The following is an 18,671-nucleotide window of genomic DNA, read 5'->3' on the forward strand; positions in this document are numbered from 1 at the left end:
TGGGCACTTGAAAATAAGGGTTCTGCACTAATGCATTGTTGGTGGAGCTGTGAACTGATCCAACCATTCTGGAGAGCAATTTGGAATTATGCCCTAAGGGCTATAAAGCTGTGCATACCCTTTGACCCAGCAATACTACTTTGGGGTCTTTTTCCCAAGGAGATCATAGAAAAGGGAAAAGAACCCACATTTTAAAAAATATTTATATCTGCTCTTTTTGTGGTAGCAAGGAATTGGAAATTGAGGGGTTGCCCATCAGCTGGGGAATGGCTGAACAAGTTGTGGTATATGAATGTAATGGAATTCTATTGTGCTGTAAGAAACGATGAGCAGGAGGAGTTCAGAGAGACCTGGAAGGACTTGCATGAACCAGTGATGAGTGAGATGAGCAGAACCAGAAGAACATCATCAACATTATGTGTTGATCAACTGTGATAGACTGGATTCTTCTCGCCAATACAGTGATACAAGAAAGTTCCAGGGGACTCATGATGGAAAAGGCTCTCCAAATCCAGAAAAAAAAAGAACTGTGGAATATGGATACTGATTGAACCATACTATTTCTTTTGGTTTTGGTGCTGTTGTTTTTCTCTTTTGAGGTTTTTCCTTATTGCTCTGATTCTTCTCTTATAGCATGATTGATGCAGAAATATGTTTAATGTTGTTATGTATATGTATGTATATATATGTTTGTGTATATATATGTGTGTGTGTATATATATGTATGTATGTATATGTAATATATATATATAAAACCTATATCGGATTGCCTGCTGTCTAGGGGAGGGAGGGGGAGGGAGGGAGAAAAATTGGAAATTGGAAATCTTATATAAACAAATGCTGAAACCTATCTCTACATGTAACTGGAAAATAATAAAATAATTTTATTTAAAAATAAAAAAATGAAGCAGAAAAAAAAGAAAAAAGAAAATAGGGGTTTTGGGAGGAACTGTTTGACCAGGGAAAGGGCCTGCAGGTGTGAAGGGATCTTTCCAGATGACAAGGAGGAGAAACAAGTCCAAAATGTTGGAGCAGAGACCGGAAAAGACTGAAGAAGTGAGCCTGGAGATGTGATTTTTTCCCCCATTGGAGTTCATGGACCACCCCCCCCAACCCTGTGCCATTGGACTCCTTGTGCCAAGCAGGGCACCTACCTGACCCAAATGAACTGCACCCTGTCCCCAATTGATGAATTGGTCCTCTTCCTCCCATTTCAAGGCAAGAAGTTTTCTCCTGCTAATCAGCTCTATTGTCATGCCCCTAAATGTCAGAGTCATGTGTCTTACTTCCCAGAAGCCAAGCCTGTGTCAAATCAGTGCCACTTGAAGAAGGAGGGGGGCTCTCTGGTGGCTAAGATTAGCCACTTAAGCAGTTTCTTGGATCTAGTTTCCAGGAGAATTTAGCTGATAATATATGAAGAAACATGTTGTCCATCCCTAGGTAGAGAATGGATGGACTTAGAGTGTAGACTGAAGCATGTTTTCTTTAGTATGATTTATGCCTATTCATAATGGGTTTTGTGTTTGTTTCTTGCCTTCTCAATGGGTGAGGGAGGAGAAGGAAGAAGAGAGAATTCCAAACTCCAAGTAAAGGGAAACTGAATTACAAAAGAAAAAGAGGGGACAGCTAGGTGGCACAGTGAATAAAGCACCAGCCGTGGATTCAGGAGGACCCGAGCTCAAATCCAGCCTCAGACACTTGACACTTACTAGCTGTGTGACCCTGGACAAGTCACTTAACCCTTATTGTCCCACAAAAAAAATTAAAAGGAAAAGAAATCTTAGCTGATAAAAATGGGCTGCTTTGAGACATATGGCTGAGCCTCTTCAGCCTTTCCTTGTTGCTTTCCCTGCTCGGAGGTTCAGTCTATCCTGGGGAAACACCTCAGGTCCCCTTCCAGCGATAGGCTTCCTGTCCTCTTTCCCAAAAAGGGTTTGGAAGGCTGATGGCTGGTATTGCTGCGATGGGTCTTACTTTCTGACAGTGGGAAGTGAAACTCCTTAACTATGTATGTGAATATGTATGATCGAGGAGAAATCTGATTCTCCAGCCAACTTACAGGAACCCTGGATGAAGAGCTCTTTTGTGGTCCCTGTGGAGGAAAGGAGCAGTTCCTTGACAGAGTCCTTTGAAGGAGCAATGGCTCCCCCAGGGAAAGGGAGGTTTTGGTGGGTGAGCTAGAAAACACTGAGGGAGAGGCAGGACAGGCAGGGGCTCAGTATCCATTTAGATCCCAGGGCAGGCTTTGTGCAAGAGATACCACCTCTTTACTATTTGACTAAGGATGACCCTTGTCTGTGACTTTGCCGAAGGTACCCTCATCTGCTGTTCCTGGTAATCGTCCTTGCCTTACATCAGGAGGCCTACTGTGCCTACGCCATGGACAGATCCTTCTGAAGTGGGCAGGTGAAGCCCAGAATTTTTGTCTCCGTTTTCCTCCACGTTTTTGGTCACTCCTTTGTAAGGCTGTTCATTGTTTGGGCTCTGTTTTGTTTCTGCTATCCTTTTTCATTTCCCTTTCTCATACTGCCTCTATGCCAGGCTTCCCAAATCTGCAAAGTTAGGGGTGTCCAGGAAAAGCCCTAAAACTACTGAAATGGCAAAAGGTCCTCTAAAACTCCTCCAGACCTTCACCAAGGTTGGGATGTGATATAACATGACCATCTACCAGGTTCGTCACCCCACAGACAGGTCAGTAGTAGTGGGGAAGCTCTTCCCAGAACTAATCAAGCTAAGTCTCTATTGATAGATTTTCCATGTAGCCTCTATCTGTCCTGACATGGTGTACTGACCATCTGTGGGCAGAAGAAGCCCCGCTCCACAGAATCAGAGCTCTTCAGACGGATCCACTATTTAAAGGCCAGAGACCTTCTGGCTTCATTCAGGAGTCAGCTGAATCTTCCCTTCTCCCCCTGCTTCTCCTCAGAGATTACCTATTTACCTTGGATATGTCTTGTGCACACATAGTGTTGTGCATGTTGTCTATCTGCTAGAGAAGAGCTGCTTTCCACTTGATTTGTATGTCCTGAACTTAGCACAGAATCTGGCACTGAATGGGCTCTGGAGAAATACTTGTTGACTGACTGACATCCTTGCCTGCTGACTAGACTTTTCTTTCCTACAGAATTAAGGGGCGTTGTGTCTGTTACCAAAGGAAAGTGCCAAAATAATCTTGTTGAATAAATATCTTTTCTATGGTAGAGTTAAGTTAACCTCTTGTTAACTGTTGAATGACCTGGAGTGTCTCATTTCATTCCAGTACAGGGGACCTGCTCAACTCATTCCCATTCATGACAGCAGGCATGGATGGCTTGGATCAACATCTTTGGAGTGAAAATCCAGACAGATGAGATCACAAGTTCATTTGAGTATTAGAATAAGTATTTCTCTTTCTAAAAAGTGTCTGTTCTACTGTTGCCCAAATGTTCCCATTTTGACCATCTTTTCCTGCTTTTATTTAGAAAGGAACTCATATATGTATATATATATATGTATATATATACATATATTTTATAATCTGTATATACTTCATTAGACACAGTCCCTCAGAAATGGAGAAAAATGAAATCTCTTCTTATGGTAAAGTTGTCCTTTTCGCTTTGGTGAGGACTTTGCGGGAGATGAGCCAAGGGTCCTTTGAATCAGCAAAGGCCCAAGGACACATCCAGTGTCTCTGACAGTCACAGTGCAAAGATTCTCTGATTCTTTCCAACTAAAGTAACAGACTTAAGTAAATCAAACTTCATTTTCCTTGATTTGAAGATTAAAAAAAAACGCCTTCAGTGCTTCCCTCAAGCAATGTTATGAGGCAGAAATATCAATACTTAAAGACCTTCCCTTTTTTGTAACCCAGACCTAGTTAAGATGCCATCACTCGTTCCCATTGTTATGGAAAACATATGGTAGAAATAATAAGCTGGAACACTAGAAATGACTTTAAGAAATCATTATATTTATCTTGTAAGGACATTTAAAACACACAATGTAGACAATTTTCTCTGTTAAAACATTTTAGAACAAATCCATACATACAAATTAAATGAAAAATTACACAGTGATGTGGCATTTTGAAGCATTTCAGGAGTCACTTTGTACTTTTACTAGTTCACGTGAGCTTTACACAATTTCTCCAAACTGCTTTGGGAAAAATGCAAATTTCTTTCCCAGGTGCAAAGAAAAGAGCTGGTATTTTTAATGGCACCAAATTGCTTTCCATTTGAACATATGTTTTTGTTATTAAATGAATGTACAAAGGAGCATGTGATTTCATCAATTCAGGGAAATCATGATGTAGCACTCTCCTTCCCCCAACACAGATCATAGCCTCTTTATGATTTCAAGTTGCTTGAGTTGCAGAAAGATGTAGCTTACATGTGAAAGGTCACACAGCTACAACGGATCAGAATTTAGGTTTTCCCTAGACCATACCCAGCACTGTCTCATTATTAGGCATAGGGCCTTTTTAAAAAAATTACAAACCAGCCATTAGTATTTGTTTCAGACAATTAGAAACTAAAAGACATAGCTAATGAACTGGTTTGTCTTCTGTACAATTAAACAGAGCAGTTTGTTTTCTGACTCCTATTGCTCTGTTTTATGCCTTTTTGACTGTGCTGCTCACAATTTTCCCCATTTCTTCTCCAAGCCTCTGCATAGATCATTACGAGCGTTTAGAATGCATTTCCTCCCCATTTGTCTTTTTGAGTCCTCAGCTCCTGCCAAGGCTCGGCTCAGGATACCTCTAAACATGAGGATTGTCCTTATTCCCAATTTGTTAACTCTCTCCACCCCGCCAGACTCCTTTATATTTATGTAGGGGGTTTTAGTATGTTACGTGTGGTCAGACTCTGGACTTACTTCCCAAATGACATCAGTGCTAGAAGATTGAGTTCCAAGAGAATGACTTCCTTTATTTCCCCCCTGAGGATTCACAGGGGACTCTGAAGGGGCAGTAGAATTCTTGGAATGTATCTACTGAAGCCCCTACTCTGATGTGCTTCCCCCAACATAAATTGACCAGTTATTTATTTGATATCCTCTAAAAAGTGCAAGTTAATGCCTCCTCAGTGTTGTCGTTTGGTTGTTTATTTGTGTCTCTCTGTGACCCCCATGGACCCATGGGGTTTTGTGCTGGAATATTTCCTCCTCCAGTGTGTTCTCATTTTACAGATGAGGAACTGAGGCAAAGAGAGCTTAAGTGACTTGCCCAGGGTCACATAGCCAGTAAGTATCTGAGATTTTCCTGTTTCCAAACCTAGTGCTAGATGTGCTGTTCCACCCAGCTGTCCCCATGTCTCCTCAATAGACTGATACCATCAATTAGAGCCCCACTATCAATCTGGCCAGTTGATTTCTGCTTATTATCAACCAATTAATATAAATTAGTTTTTACAAAGGGATAGATACCGAAAAGATCTAGCGTAAAATAAAGTGGAAACATCCCTCTGAATTGGGGGCCACACTCTACCCTCTACCACATTGGTCCCCAGAAAGTAGGCTCAGCCCTAAAGCCAGTGCTACCAAACATTTATCCCAAGAGTCTACTTCCAAATACAGCCAGTCGGTGGTGTTGCTTTCTTGCTTGCTGCCAGGTCGGTTCACTGCTGTGTTGGATACAGTAGGCTGCTTCTCAGAGCTGCAGTGGCACCTCACCTGGCTTGGCTGTAGTGGCTACAATAGTGTCTGCCGTCGACTCCCATCCATCACTGAACCTCTCTGGTGTCTCCTCCAACCTTTTAATTATCGTCAGGTAGCGCTGTCCGCATTGCTGCTTCATCTAAGAACAAGAAAGAATAGACACAACAGAGACAGAAGAAATAGAGTTGAGAATTGGCTTAAAAGCCACATGGTGACAAGGTATGGGGGGAGCTTCCGCACTCATGGTCTTACAGCATTTCTTCATTCAAACTGCCAAGAAAAAGGTGATTTGTCTAGCTAGTGCCTATTGTATACACAGGTCTGGCTCAGCAGCCAATTAAACCATGTTCCCCCACCAGTCAGTATATGGATCAGAAACAATCACAGAACATGTTCTGAAATGGAGAGCAGGGCCTCTTCATTCCATATCAATGCGTACTTCCAAGAGAAGTCTCACCCAATAACCACATGGGTCAACTGCAGGCAGATACTATTTCACAAGCTGCCAGGACTGGGCCCTCAGGGACCAACCCCTTGTTATAATCATAGTTACTTATCTGTGTACATGTTGTTTCTCCCCAGTAGAATATAAGCTAGTTAAAGGAAAAAAGATTGTTTTTGCCCTTAACTCCTCAGTGCCTAGCCCATAGTAGGTGCTTAATAAATACCTTCCGAATGAAGGAAGGAAACATAAGATGAAACAAGCAGGTAAATAAATTAGAGCAAATAGTTTCAGTAACCAGAAAATGCAATATTTCTTTAATTCCTATGTCAAATTGCTATCATTCATTCATTATACAAACAATTCTGGTCTTAATTTTCTTGAGGCATAACCAACGCAAAATGTCCAACTTTACCTTCCTGTTAATTTAGTAAATCTTCCATACCTCTCTCTTTTTTTATAACTATCACAGAGTATTTATCACAATCTGTTCCAGAAGAATGATTCCTAAGACCATATTTCTGGGCAAGTTCATATTTTTGCTTCCAATCATTACTGGAAAACTATAGACAAAGTAAAGTCAGTGTGGCTCCTTGCGCATTTATAGTTCCTGATGACTAATTAGACAGATTTCTTCAGAGATTTTATAAAGTCTGTCTATATTAGGCCAAAGCCCTTCTTATTTATGCTTTCTGACTGAGATGGACTCTTTAATTCACTTTTCATATTTTCTGAAACTCCTACCTGCCCAACAACCGACTTTTCTCTCAGGAGCTGAGTCCCCAAATTTTCCTTTTTGTTGTCTTGTTTACATGCTGCTTCTTTGTGGTCCTGAGTGCCACTTGTTGACATCACATCTTCAGTGGCACCATTATTTAGGGCATGAATGTTAGTTGGCATTGTTTGTGGGGGTTTGGTTTTGTTTTTTTTTTTAAAGATTTTCACAGCTTCTTCTGTAGCCTTTCTCTTGATATTCTATACTTGTCATCAAATGTTTCTGCAGTTAATTCATTCTCCAGAATTACCTTATGTTTCTACTGGCAATTCCCCAACTTTTCAAAGACATGCTGGAAAAGACTGCTGTTCAATTCAGCTGTGCTGCTCAGTAAACATAGAGAATCTGAGGAATTCTCATAAAATACATGATCATTGAAAACTACAATTCTTTCCAAAATCATTAGTCAAAGAGCCTACCAGTTTAACAAAGAAAATCTTCTTAGGAACAGCTGGGGTATTTAATGGTGATTTTCTGAAGACTGTACAGTACCTCAGCATAAGTTGCATTTTAATTTTTTTCCTGAACCTTCAGGTAAGCAGTGGTCTTGCAAAAAACAACAATAAAACAACAACAACAAAACAAAACTTGATAGTACCAAGTTTCATCTGGCACCTTGTCACATCTGTGATCACATTCAACGGACAGCAGCAGCCCGAAGAACTGTTAAGGATACCGATAACACCTCCTGCTCTTGCCTAAAGAATAAAAACTAACTGCCAACATGCAGTCTTAATGGACAGAAGGTCTTCTGGAGCTTTTAGAAGAAAATCATATGAAGTTAGGCTTGTCAGGTGTACCACCAGGTCAATATTATGAGGGGTTTTTCATTTCTGTACTCAGTGCCTCACTTCAATAGGTTTTTGCAAGTCTTAATAGCCTGCTCAGTAGTTCAAGCCTCAGACAAATCTCTTTCTGTGGCATAATCTGAGTTAGATATACCCTTTGACATCTTTTTATAATACTTTTGTGTTTTGACATCTTAATTCACAAGGAAGCTATCCATTTGAAATTTCTTAATTTCTGGGATGTCAACAGGAGAGTATCCACAGAGGAAGATATCATCTCACATTTCTGAACACAACTTTCTATATACCTGTAATTCAATTTCCTTCAATGCAGCATTTATCCCTGGATTATAAAGGTTCTTCTGATAATATTTTATTCCACAGGGTGCACTGCCTTTGTAAGGAAGAATCAGCAGCCTGCTAAAAAGATGATCTTCTAGACTTGTGCTTGACACTTTCCTTCATCCCCAACTGTTTCTGTCAGTCATTCTTCAGAAATACTTTCTCTTTCCAACAATGGCCTCTCAGACTTTCAGAGACATGCTCAACGGTCACTTTGCTGACCTAACCTGTGTTGTTTAGTGTGTGTGTACAGATCGAAAGAAGCTGTCAAATATGACAAGGTCCAAGTCGTGCTTCCAGATCTCCTATGTGAAGAGCCTAGGGCTCAACCTTCGTAGCTATCATACTAGATTAGGTTTTCTGACAAATACTCAGTGTTCTCTTAGCTGCCTGTTTCTTGTTTGCTGTTGCTCTATAACATTCAACTAAGCAGTGGCGAGCCAAAACCAACTGACAGACTTGGGAATGGTTTGCTATATCATACTTGTATTCAAATGATATTTCATTAAAGGATGCCAAGAGAAGAATCATTCGCATATTCTTTGAGGACAAAATTAGTCTATGGGAATTGCAAACAATAGAATTATTTGACTGCCCAGATTCATTCCTGAGAACTACAAGATATTTTGAGAATTTATGGGGCAGAGGATACTGTTATGAAGGTGAGACATTTGGAAACACCACTATACCAGCACGATCAATGTGTCAATTTCCTTTTGACAATTCTGACATGAACAGGTTTTTGTAAGAGTTTAACAGCCTGTTCACTTAGCTCAATCCCTAGATCTGTATTTACTGCCAGCATAAGCTGTCATCAGATAGACACTGTGGCACCTAACTTCACAAGCACAGCCGTCATTCGGGATTTCCTTCCTTTCGAAGGGACCAGCAGGGGGGGATTTCTTCTAAAGAAGCATATTGTAACTCAGGATTTGTGTGACATGCCTGAAAGCAATGAGTTAAGATACATGTATAGTTAATTGCCCCAGAGCCAGCTGGCATCTTGGGATTATTAAAGTATTCCTGGATCGCTTGAGAAAGTCTTTGAATGACATTTTGTTTTTCAGTTAATACTAACTCCTTAAATGTTGGTGCTGACAAAGTTTCAGCAAGTAAATGAGGAGACAAACTTTTTGTGGTAGGCTTTACCCAGTTTGATGGTGCTAAGACATACTCAGCCCTTGAGTAAGAGGCAGGAAGCTGCCGTGTCTCATACCTGGCAGGATCCACACTGCCTGATAACCTTCCCCTTTCTCTGGGGTGTACTCTCTGCCAAAGCAGCTTGCCTCCAAACATGGAGGGGATGCAATACCTATGGCAGGAGACATGCTGTCTGAGAACATTCTGGATACCTCAGACTTACTCACTGTGGAAGGAAATATTATCACAGAGCATAGAGAAGCACAATACCTGCTGTAGGAGACAGTCTCTCTGAAAGCATTCCAATTCCTGTGGTATCACTTCCTGTTAAATCAGCACCTGTCTCCAAACATGGAGGGAATGAGATATCTGTGGAAGGAGACACACTCTCTGAGAATATTCTAGATACTATAGGCTTACTCTCTGTGGAAGCCAATATTATCACCAAACATAGGGAAAACACAATACCTGCTGTAGGAGATAGTCTGTCTGACAGCATTCCAATTCCTGTGGTATCACTTCCTGCTAAATCAGCACCTGTCTCCAAACATGGAGGGAATGAGATATCTGTGGAAGGAGACACACTCTCTGAGAATATTCTGGATACTACAGGCTTACTCTCTGTGGAAGCCAATATTATCACAAAACATAGAGAAGACACAATACCTGCTATAGGAGACAGTCTCTCTGAAAGCATTCCAATTCCTGTGGTATCACTTCCTGCTAAATCAGCACCTGTCTCCAAACATGGAGGGAATGAGATATCTGTGGAAGGAGACACACTCTCTGAGAATATTCTGGATATTATATAGGCTTACTCTCTGTGGAAGCCAATATTATCACCAAACATAGGGAAGACACAATACCTGCTGTAGGAGATAGACTCTTTGACAGCATTCCAATTCCTGTGGTATCACTTCCTGTTGAATCAGCACCTGTCTCCAAACATGGAGGGAATGAGATATCTGTGGAAGGAGACACACTCTCTGAGAATATTCTGGATATTATATAGGCTTACTCTCTGTGGAAGCCAAAGTTATCACCAAACATAGGGAAGACACAATACCTGCTGTAGGAGATAGACTCTTTGACAGCATTCCAATTCCTGTGGTATCACTTCCTGTTAAATCAGCACCTGTCTCCAAACATGGAGGGAATGAGATATCTGTGGAAGGAGATACACTCTCTGAGAATATTCTGGATACTATAGGCTTACTCTCTGTGGAAGCCAATGTTATCACCAAACATAGGGAAGACACAATACCTGCTGTAGGAGATAGACTCTTTGACAGCATTCCAATTCCTGTGGTATCACTTCCTGTTGAATCAGCACCTGTCTCCAAACATGGAGGGAATGAGATATCTGTGGAAGGAGACACACACTCTGAGAATATTCTGGATACTATAGGCTTACTCTCTGTGGAAGCCAATATTATCACCAAACATAGGGAAGACACAATACCTGCTGTAGGAGATAGACTCTTTGACAGCATTCCAATTCCTGTGGTATCACTTCCTGTTGAATCAGCACCTGTCTCCAAACATGGAGGGAATGAGATATCTGTGGAAGGAGACACACTCTCTGAGAATATTCTGGATATTATATAGGCTTACTCTCTGTGGAAGCCAATATTACCACAGAGCATAGGGAAGACACAATACCTGCTGTAGGAGATAGACTCTTTGACAGCATTCCAATTCCTGTGGTATCACTTCCTGTTAAATCAGCACCTGTCTCCAAACATGGAGGGAATGAGATACCTGTGAAGGGAGATACACACTCTGAGAACATTCTGGCTTACGCTCTGTGGAAGCCAATATTATCACAAAACATAGAGAAGACAAAATACCCGCTGTAGGAGATAGACTCTTTGACAGCATTCCAATTCCTGTGGTATCACTTCCTGTTAAATCAGCACCTGTCTCCAAACATGGAGGGAATGAGATATCTGTGGAAGGAGACACACTCTCTGAGAATATTCTGGATACTACAGGCTTACTCTCTGTGGAAGCCAATATTATCACCAAACATGGGGAAGACACAATACCTGCTGTAGGAGATAGACTCTTTGACAGCATTCTAATTCCTGTGGTATCACTTCCTGTTAAATCAGCACCTGTCTCCAAACATGGAGGGAATGAGATATCTGTGGAAGGAGACACACTCTCTGAGAATATTCTGGATATTATATAGGCTTACTCTCTGTGGAAGCCAATGTTATCACCAAACATAGGGAAGACACAATACCTGCTGTAGGAGATAGACTCTTTGACAGCATTCCAATTCCTGTGGTATCACTTCCTGTTAAATCAGCACCTGTCTCCAAACATGGAGGGAATGAGATATCTGTGGAAGGAGACACACTCTCTGAGAATATTCTGGATATTATATAGGCTTACTCTCTGTGGAAGCCAATATTATCACAGAGCATAGAGAAGCACAATACCTGCTGTAGGAGATAGACTCTTTGACAGCATTCCAATTCCTGTGGTATCACTTCCTGTTGAATCAGCACCTGTCTCCAAACATGGAGGGAATGAGATACCTGTGAAGGGAGATACACACTCTGAGAACATTCTGGCTTACTCTCTGTGGAAGCCAATATTATCACAAAACATAGAGGAGACAAAATACCCGCTGTAGGAGATGGTTTTTCTGACACTACTCCAGTTCCTACAGGACCGCTGTCTGTCAAAGCAGCTCCTGTCTCTGAACATGGAGGGAATGTGATACCTGTGGAAGGAGACACACACTCTGAGAACATTCTGGATACTACACCTTACTCTCTGTGGAAGCCAAGATTATGACAAAACATAGAGAAGACACAGTACCTGCTGTAGGAGACAGGCTCCCTGAAAACACTCCAGTTCCTGCAGAATTGCTGTCTGTCAAAGCAGCTCCTTTCTCTGAACATGGAGGGAATGTGATACCTGTGGAAGGAGACACACACTCTGAGAACATTCTGGATACTACACCTTACTCTTTGTGGAAGCCAATATTATCACAAAACATAGAGAAGACACAATACCTGCTGTAGGAGATGGTTTTTCTGACACTACTCCAGTTCCTACAGGATTGCTGTCTGTCAAAGCAGCTCCTGTCTCTGAACATGGAGGGAATGTGATACCTGTGGAAGGAGACAAACACTCTGAGAACATTCTGGATACTACACCTTACTCTCTGTGGAAGCCAAGATTATGACAAAACATGGAGAAGACACAATACCTGCTGTAGGAGACAGGCTCCCTGAAAACACTCCAGTTCCTGCAGAATTGCTGTCTGTCAAAGCAGCTTCTGTCTCTGAACATGGAGGGAATGTGATACCTGTGGAAGGAGACACACACTCTGAGAACATTCTGGATACTACACCTTACTCTCTGTGGAAGCCAAGATTATGACAAAACACAGAGAAGACACAATACCTCCTGTAGGAGACAGGCTCCCTGAAAACACTCCAGTTCCTGCAGAATTGCTGTCTGTCAAAGCAGCTCCTGTCTCTGAACATGGACGGAATGTGATGCCTGTGGAAGGAGACAGTCCCTCTGAGAACACTCCAATTATTGCAAGATCACTCTCTGTGGAAGCCAAGATTATGACAAAACATAGAGAAGACACAATACCTGTGGTGGGAGAGACGCTTTCTGAGAACACTGTGGATACTATAGACTTGCTCTCTGTGGAAGCAAATATTGTCAGAAAACATAGAGAGGACATAATACCTGTTGCTGGAGACAGTCTTTCTGAGAAAATGCCAGATACTGCAGGATCACTTTCTGGAGGATACAGGAAACCTGTGGCAGGAAACATACTCTCTGAGAACATTCTGGATACTACAGGCTTGCTCCCTGTGGAAGCAAGTATTTTTTCAAAACATAGAGAGGACACAATACCTGTTGTCGGAGACAATCTTTCTGAGAACACTTCAGAGACTTCAGGATTGTTCTCTGATGAAGCAGCTCTTGTCTCAGAAGATGGAGGGTACACAAAACCTGTCGCAGGGGAGAGCCCTTCTGGGGATGGTGCAGATCCTTCAGGATTGTTCTCTGATGAGGCAAACCTTAAGCCAGGACACTGAGCAGCCAGGATAAATGTGGTAGGATCCACAAGCTCTGGTAACAGGCTAGATATAGGAGGCAGCCTCTCAGTAGAAGAAAATCTTGTCTCAGAACTCTGAGAAGAAAAGAGACTTGTGCATGGAGATAGTCTTCCAGTCTCTGCAGCCTTGCTTTCTGAAGAGTCATCTGAGGTCTCAAAATACCGAGAAGGCAAGAGACTCGTGGCCTGTGGAAACAGTCTGGCCATTACAGGTTTGCTGTCAGGAGAGGTACATCTTGTATCAGAATATTGAGAGGTAAAGAAACTTGTAGATGGAGACAAGCCTTCAGGAAATAGTCCAGATACTGAAGGCTTGTTTTGTATTGAAGCAAATTTTATTTCGGAACACAAGGAGGGGAGAATGCTTGAAGTTGGAGGCAGTCTTTCTGAAAAAAGTCCAGTCACTATGGGCTTCCTTTCTGGGGAAGCACATTCGGTGTCAGAATATTCGGTGGATGAAATGCTAATGGGTGGTGAGAGTCTCTCTGATAGCATTTCACCTACTACCGGCTTCCTCTCAGGGGAAGCACATTCAGTGTCAGAATATTCGGTAGATGAAATGCTAATGGGTGGTGAGAGTCTCCCTGAGAGCAAGCCAGTTACTACTGGCTTGCTCTCTGGAGAAACGCACCTAGTGTCCGAGCTCTCTGAAGAAAAGATGTTTATAGGTGGTGATAATGTCTCTGAGAACATCCCAGTTACAACTGGTTTGTTCTCGGGTGAAATGCAGCGAGTGTCCAAGCTTTCGGAGGAGAAGATGTTTGGGGGTGGGGAGAGGGTCTCTGAGAACATCCCAGTTACTACTGGTTTGTTCTCTGGGGACGTGCACCTGGTCCCTGAACCCTCAGAGGCCAAGATGCTTGGGCCTGAAAAGAGGGTTTCTGAGAACATCCCACTAACTGTGGGCTTGTTCTCTGGAGAAATACTTCTAGATTCTGAACCCTCGGAGGCCAAGATGCTTGTCCCTGAAAAAAGGGTTTCAGAAAACATGGTACCTTCTACGGGTTTACTTCCAGGAGACACACATCTAGCATCTAAACACGAAGTAGACAACACATCCGGGGGTAGAGACCCTGTCTCTGAGAACAATCCACTTACTGTGGGCTTGTTCTCAGGGGAAGTGCATCTAGACTCTGAACCCTCAGAGGCCAAGATGCTGGTAGCTGAAAACAGGGTCCCTGAAAATATTCCACTTACAACGGGTTTAGTTTCAGGGGAGATACATCTATCATCAGAACATACACTGGACAAAACAGTTTGGACTGGACGAACTCTTTCTGACAACAGTTCACTTATGACAGGCTTCCTTTCAGGAGATGCACCTCCCATATCAGAATATTCGGTAGATGAAATGCTGATGGGAGAAGACAGTCTCCTTGAGAACAGCCCACTTACTATAGGCTTCCTTTCAGGGGAAGCACCTCCAGGATCGGAATATTCTGTGGATGAGATGCTGATAGGCGGTGACAATCTCCCTGGGTACACTCTCCCTATGACAGGCTTCCTTTCCGGGGAAGCACCGCTGGCCTCCGAACTTTCTGAAGAAAAGCTACCAGTGTCTGGAGACAGCCTTCCTGAGTACTCTCCGGCTGCTGCAGGTCTGGTCTCTGAGAAAAACCTGCTGCTCTCAGAAAACTCCGTGTATAAGGCACTTGTGGACGGTGATAGTCTTTCTACGTACCTTCCAGCTACTAATGGCTTCCTTTCTGGGGAAGCATAGCTTGTCTCTGAACACTCAGAGGACAAGACAATTGGAGCTGGTGACATTCTTGCTGCTACACGTTCTGCTACTATGGGCTTCCTCTCTGGGGAAGTACCGCTAGTCTCTGAACATTCAGAGACTGAGGCACAAGTGTCCAGAGACAGTCTTTCTGAAAACGTGCCCGCTACTATGGGCTTTCTATCTGTGCAAAAATAGGCACCCTCCGAAAACTCGGAGGAGATACTTATAGCTGGAGATAGTACTTCTGGGAACAAGCCAGATACTATGGGCTTGCTCTCCTCGGGGGAAGCACAGCTTGCCTCCGAATATTCAGTTGATGAAATGCTTATAGGTGGAGATAGTCTCCCAGGGGCCACACCAGTTACTACTGGCTTCCTCTCTGGGGAAGTATATCCAGCATCAGAATATTCTGTGGATGAAATGCTTATGGGTGGTGAAAGTCTTTCCGGTATAATTCTAGCTACTACTGGTTTGATGTCTACGGAATCCGAACATTCACCACACGAGACATCTGGGGCTAGAGACCTAGTCTCTGAGACCATTCCAGTTACTACTGGCTTGGTCTCAGAGGAAAGGCATCTAGCCTCAGAACATTCAGTAGACAAGACTTTTGGGACAGGTGACACTGTCCCCGAGCACGTTCTACTAACAACAGGTTTGCTTTCTGCCGGTGCACACTCAGTCTCCAAACATTTTGAAGACAGGACAACTGGGGGTAGAGACACTTTCTCTGAGAGCAATTCACCTACTACTGGCTTGCTCTCAGAGGAAGTGCATCTAGCCTCAGAACATTCAGGAGTCAAAACATTTGGGGCTCTAGGCAAGGTCTCTGAGAGCATTTTGCCTACTATAGCCTTGCTCTCAGGGGAGGCACCTCTTGTCTCTGAATCCTCAGAGGCCAAGATGCTTGAGGCTGGAGACACTGTCTCTGAGAGCCTTCCACTTACTAAGGGTTTGCTCTCAGGGGAGACACTTCTAGTCTCCGATTCCTCTGAGCCCAAGATACTTGAGGTTGGAGATATTGACTCTGTGAGCTCGCCAGTTACTACAGGCTTGCTCTTATGGGAAGGACGTTTAGTCTTCAGACCCTCAGCAGATGAGGCACTTGGGTCAGGAGCCACTGCCTCTGATAACTTTCCTGTTGCCACAGATTGACTTTCTAAGGAAGTACATTTACTTTCACAAGACTCAGACGAAACACTAGGGTCAGAAGACACTGTCTGTGACATTTCGGTTACTAGAGGCTTCCTCTCAGGGGAAACACATCTAGTTTCCGAGCCGTCATCAGACGACACACTGGGGGCTGCAGACACACTCTCTGACACTTCAGATACTACAGCCTTTCTCTCGGGGGAATCATGCCTAGTTTCTGAACGCTGGGAAGACAAACCACTTGTGGTGGGGGTTACCTTTTCTGATAACATTTTGGTTGGCACAGCCTTGTCCTCTAGGGAAATAGTACTAGTTTCCGAAGGCTCAGAGGACAAGAGATTTGTATCAGGAGACCCATGGTCTGGCATTACACTCTTTGCCGTAGCCTTTCCCTCGGGGGGAGCCAATTTCGAATCAGAACACTTAGAATCCGAGCTACCTGTGTCAGGAGCCACGCTCTCTGACAACATTCCCTTTCCGGCAAGCTCACTTTTTGTAGAAACAGCCCTCTTATCAGTCTCCACACTTTCTCCTAATATTTCAGTTGCCATAGACTTGATGTCTATGAAAGTAAGCCTTTTGTCAGAACACTGAGACGACAAGCTCTCTGTGTCAGAATCCTCACTCTCTGAAAAGTCATCACTTAATTCATGCATGATCTCTGCGGAAACAGATTTTGTTTCCGAACACCGAGTAGACAAGCTACTTGTAGCACCATCCCCAGTATTTGATAACATTTCAGTTGCCGCAAGCTTGGTCTCTGTTAAAGCTAATCCTGTTTGAGAAAACTCAGGGCTCTCATCTTGGTCACCCAAACTGATGTGCACATATTTATTTTTGCTTTCTACCGGCCATCTGATAGAGTGAGCTTGTGAGGCTCCCCGCTCTATTCCAGCGCCTGCAATATCTTTCTTTTTCTCCTCTTTCTTACTCTCATCTATACCTTGCACAGTCTCAGGCTCCTTCTCCTCCAACCTAGGGACAACTTTCCTTTTGGGAGAGCTCAGGCCAGCCTGTGGTGAGAGGGGACGCTTCTGAGCTCTGGGGGGCTCCGGCTGGAGCGTCTGGTGGGAAGACATCTCCTCTATATGCATGCCTTCTACCAGCTGGAGGAGTTTCTCCATCGTTCGCGGTCTGTACTTACAGCCAAAGAAGACCAGGATAGAACAGCTGACGGAACGCCCGGGGCTGGTGTAGATTTACAGGTGCCGGCAGATGAATTCCAGTACGGGCTCCAGAATCTAGCATCCAGCCAGAGAAGAATCTAGCTGCTGATGAATTCAGTCGCGGAACCCAGCATCCAGCGGCAGATGAATTCCAGCAAGAGATCCAACATCCAGCGCAGCCACTGGTGGTTGGAAGGCGGCTCCGCCCAGCTCAGCAAAGACGCAGCTGCTCTAGAGGTGGGGGGAGTAGGGGCGCAACCAAATGGCCGACCGACCCCCACTGCAGACCTCTCTCTAGCCTTCAGATCCTAGCCACCTTAATGAAATGGGGATGGCGCGCAGCCAGCCCAGCCCCCTCTCTGGCGGACACCTGACACTGGTGCCGGTCTCAGAGCCTCAAAATCTTGCTCCTTGGGACCTCCGGTGAGAGCTCAGGCAATGCTTCTAAATCACTTTCATCATTCTAGTGCGTACAGTGTCCTTTGAAATGGCACCTTCCTGCCTTTTCCGGATAAGCTATAAGCACTTGGTGACGGAGAAGCAGAAGGGGAGCTGAAGAGGGGGGCGGTGCATGCATGCAACGATATTTTTGATTGAGTGTCAGAAGACCTGGGTTCAAATCCTCTCTGTCAGTTTACGAGGAATGGATAGGTCATTTCTCCTCTCTGGGTTTCAGCTTCCTCGGAGAAGGGTTTGGAACAGATGACCTAAAAAGTCTGTTTCAATTTTAAATCTATGTTCCTACTGGCAGAGTTTAGGGGAGTCAGATGCCCAGTTTTCAAAGTCTGCTAATTGATAAGTCACAATTCTTGAATGAAGGTAAACCATCTCACAACCGGGCCCCTTCCTATCTTCCACAGACTCCTTCAATTTTACTCCTTTCCACACATACTCAGCAGTTCAGGGACACTGGCCTTCTCGTGACTTCTTGCTCAGTTCACCTCACCTCCCAAATCCAAACTTTATTATTGTCTGTCCCCCATCTCTGGAATACCTTCCCTCCTCACCTTTGCCTCCTGGCTTCTTGCAAGACTCTTTTCCAATCCCACCTCCTCCCCCACAGCCGGTACCTTCCCTCTGAAATTCCATCCCAATTATCTTGCATATGCAGAGTTGTTTAGCCCATTACCTCTAGTCTCCTCCATTAGACTATGCATTCCTTGAGGGAAGCAGCTTTTTGCCTTTGTATCCCCAAAGCTAAGAACAGTGCCTGGAGAATAGTAGGTGCTTAATAAATGCTCACTGATTTAACACAAGTTGTCACCATTAACCTGAATTCATATGGTTGGAGTGTTAGAAGTGAATTAGGAAGGGGAAGAAATGAGACAGCGTGTGTGGCTAGAAGTTATGAAAATCTTTCATTTTACCTGATGCAGACATGCCATAGAGGGACCTGGGTGGCACTGTAGC

General features: G+C 43.7%; 1 protein-coding gene across 42 annotated transcripts; it reads right to left on the reverse strand.

Moving 5' to 3' along the window:
- Window positions 1-3,963: 3,963 nt before the first annotated feature.
- LOC122735577 (mucin-12-like) lies at window positions 3,964-17,828 on the reverse strand. Of its 42 annotated transcripts, none has more exons than XM_043977250.1 (19): window positions 13,016-17,828; window positions 12,548-12,646; window positions 12,351-12,449; window positions 12,154-12,273; window positions 11,957-12,055; window positions 11,760-11,879; window positions 11,572-11,670; window positions 11,373-11,492; window positions 11,173-11,271; window positions 10,975-11,073; window positions 10,787-10,885; window positions 10,587-10,685; window positions 10,389-10,487; window positions 10,191-10,289; window positions 9,991-10,089; window positions 9,791-9,889; window positions 9,593-9,691; window positions 9,395-9,493; window positions 3,964-5,776 (listed from the first exon to the last, which is right to left on the reverse strand). In XM_043977250.1, exons 1-19 carry the CDS (start codon window positions 17,217-17,219, stop codon window positions 5,736-5,738), a joined length of 5,991 nt encoding a protein of 1,996 aa, XP_043833185.1. In that variant the 5' UTR covers window positions 17,220-17,828; the 3' UTR covers window positions 3,964-5,735. The 42 variants fall into 42 exon arrangements, with proteins under 42 accessions (XP_043833185.1, XP_043833163.1, XP_043833168.1 ...); XM_043977228.1 differs by having other exon boundaries at window positions 12,548-12,916; XM_043977233.1 differs by having other exon boundaries at window positions 12,845-17,828.
- Between the last annotated feature and the right edge of the window lie 843 nt (window positions 17,829-18,671).

This window comes from Dromiciops gliroides, chromosome 1, assembly GCF_019393635.1.
Source record: "Dromiciops gliroides isolate mDroGli1 chromosome 1, mDroGli1.pri, whole genome shotgun sequence".
NCBI classification, from domain to species: Eukaryota; Metazoa; Chordata; class Mammalia; order Microbiotheria; family Microbiotheriidae; genus Dromiciops; species Dromiciops gliroides.

Excerpts from the sequence above, each read along its gene's own strand:
- LOC122735577 (XM_043977212.1), bottom strand. The coding sequence starts at position 17,219 with ATGGAGAAACTCCTCCAGCTGGTAGAAGGCATGCATATAGAGGAGATG. Across the intron at positions 11,880-11,956 it reads GAGCCTGTCTCCTACAGCAG|AGTGTGTGTCTCCTTCCACA; the intron begins GTACTGTGTCTT and ends GAATGTTCTCAG. Across the intron at positions 11,272-11,372 it reads GAGTCTATCTCCTACAGCAG|ATATCTCATTCCCTCCATGT; the intron begins GTATTGTGTCTT and ends CTCCTTCCACAG.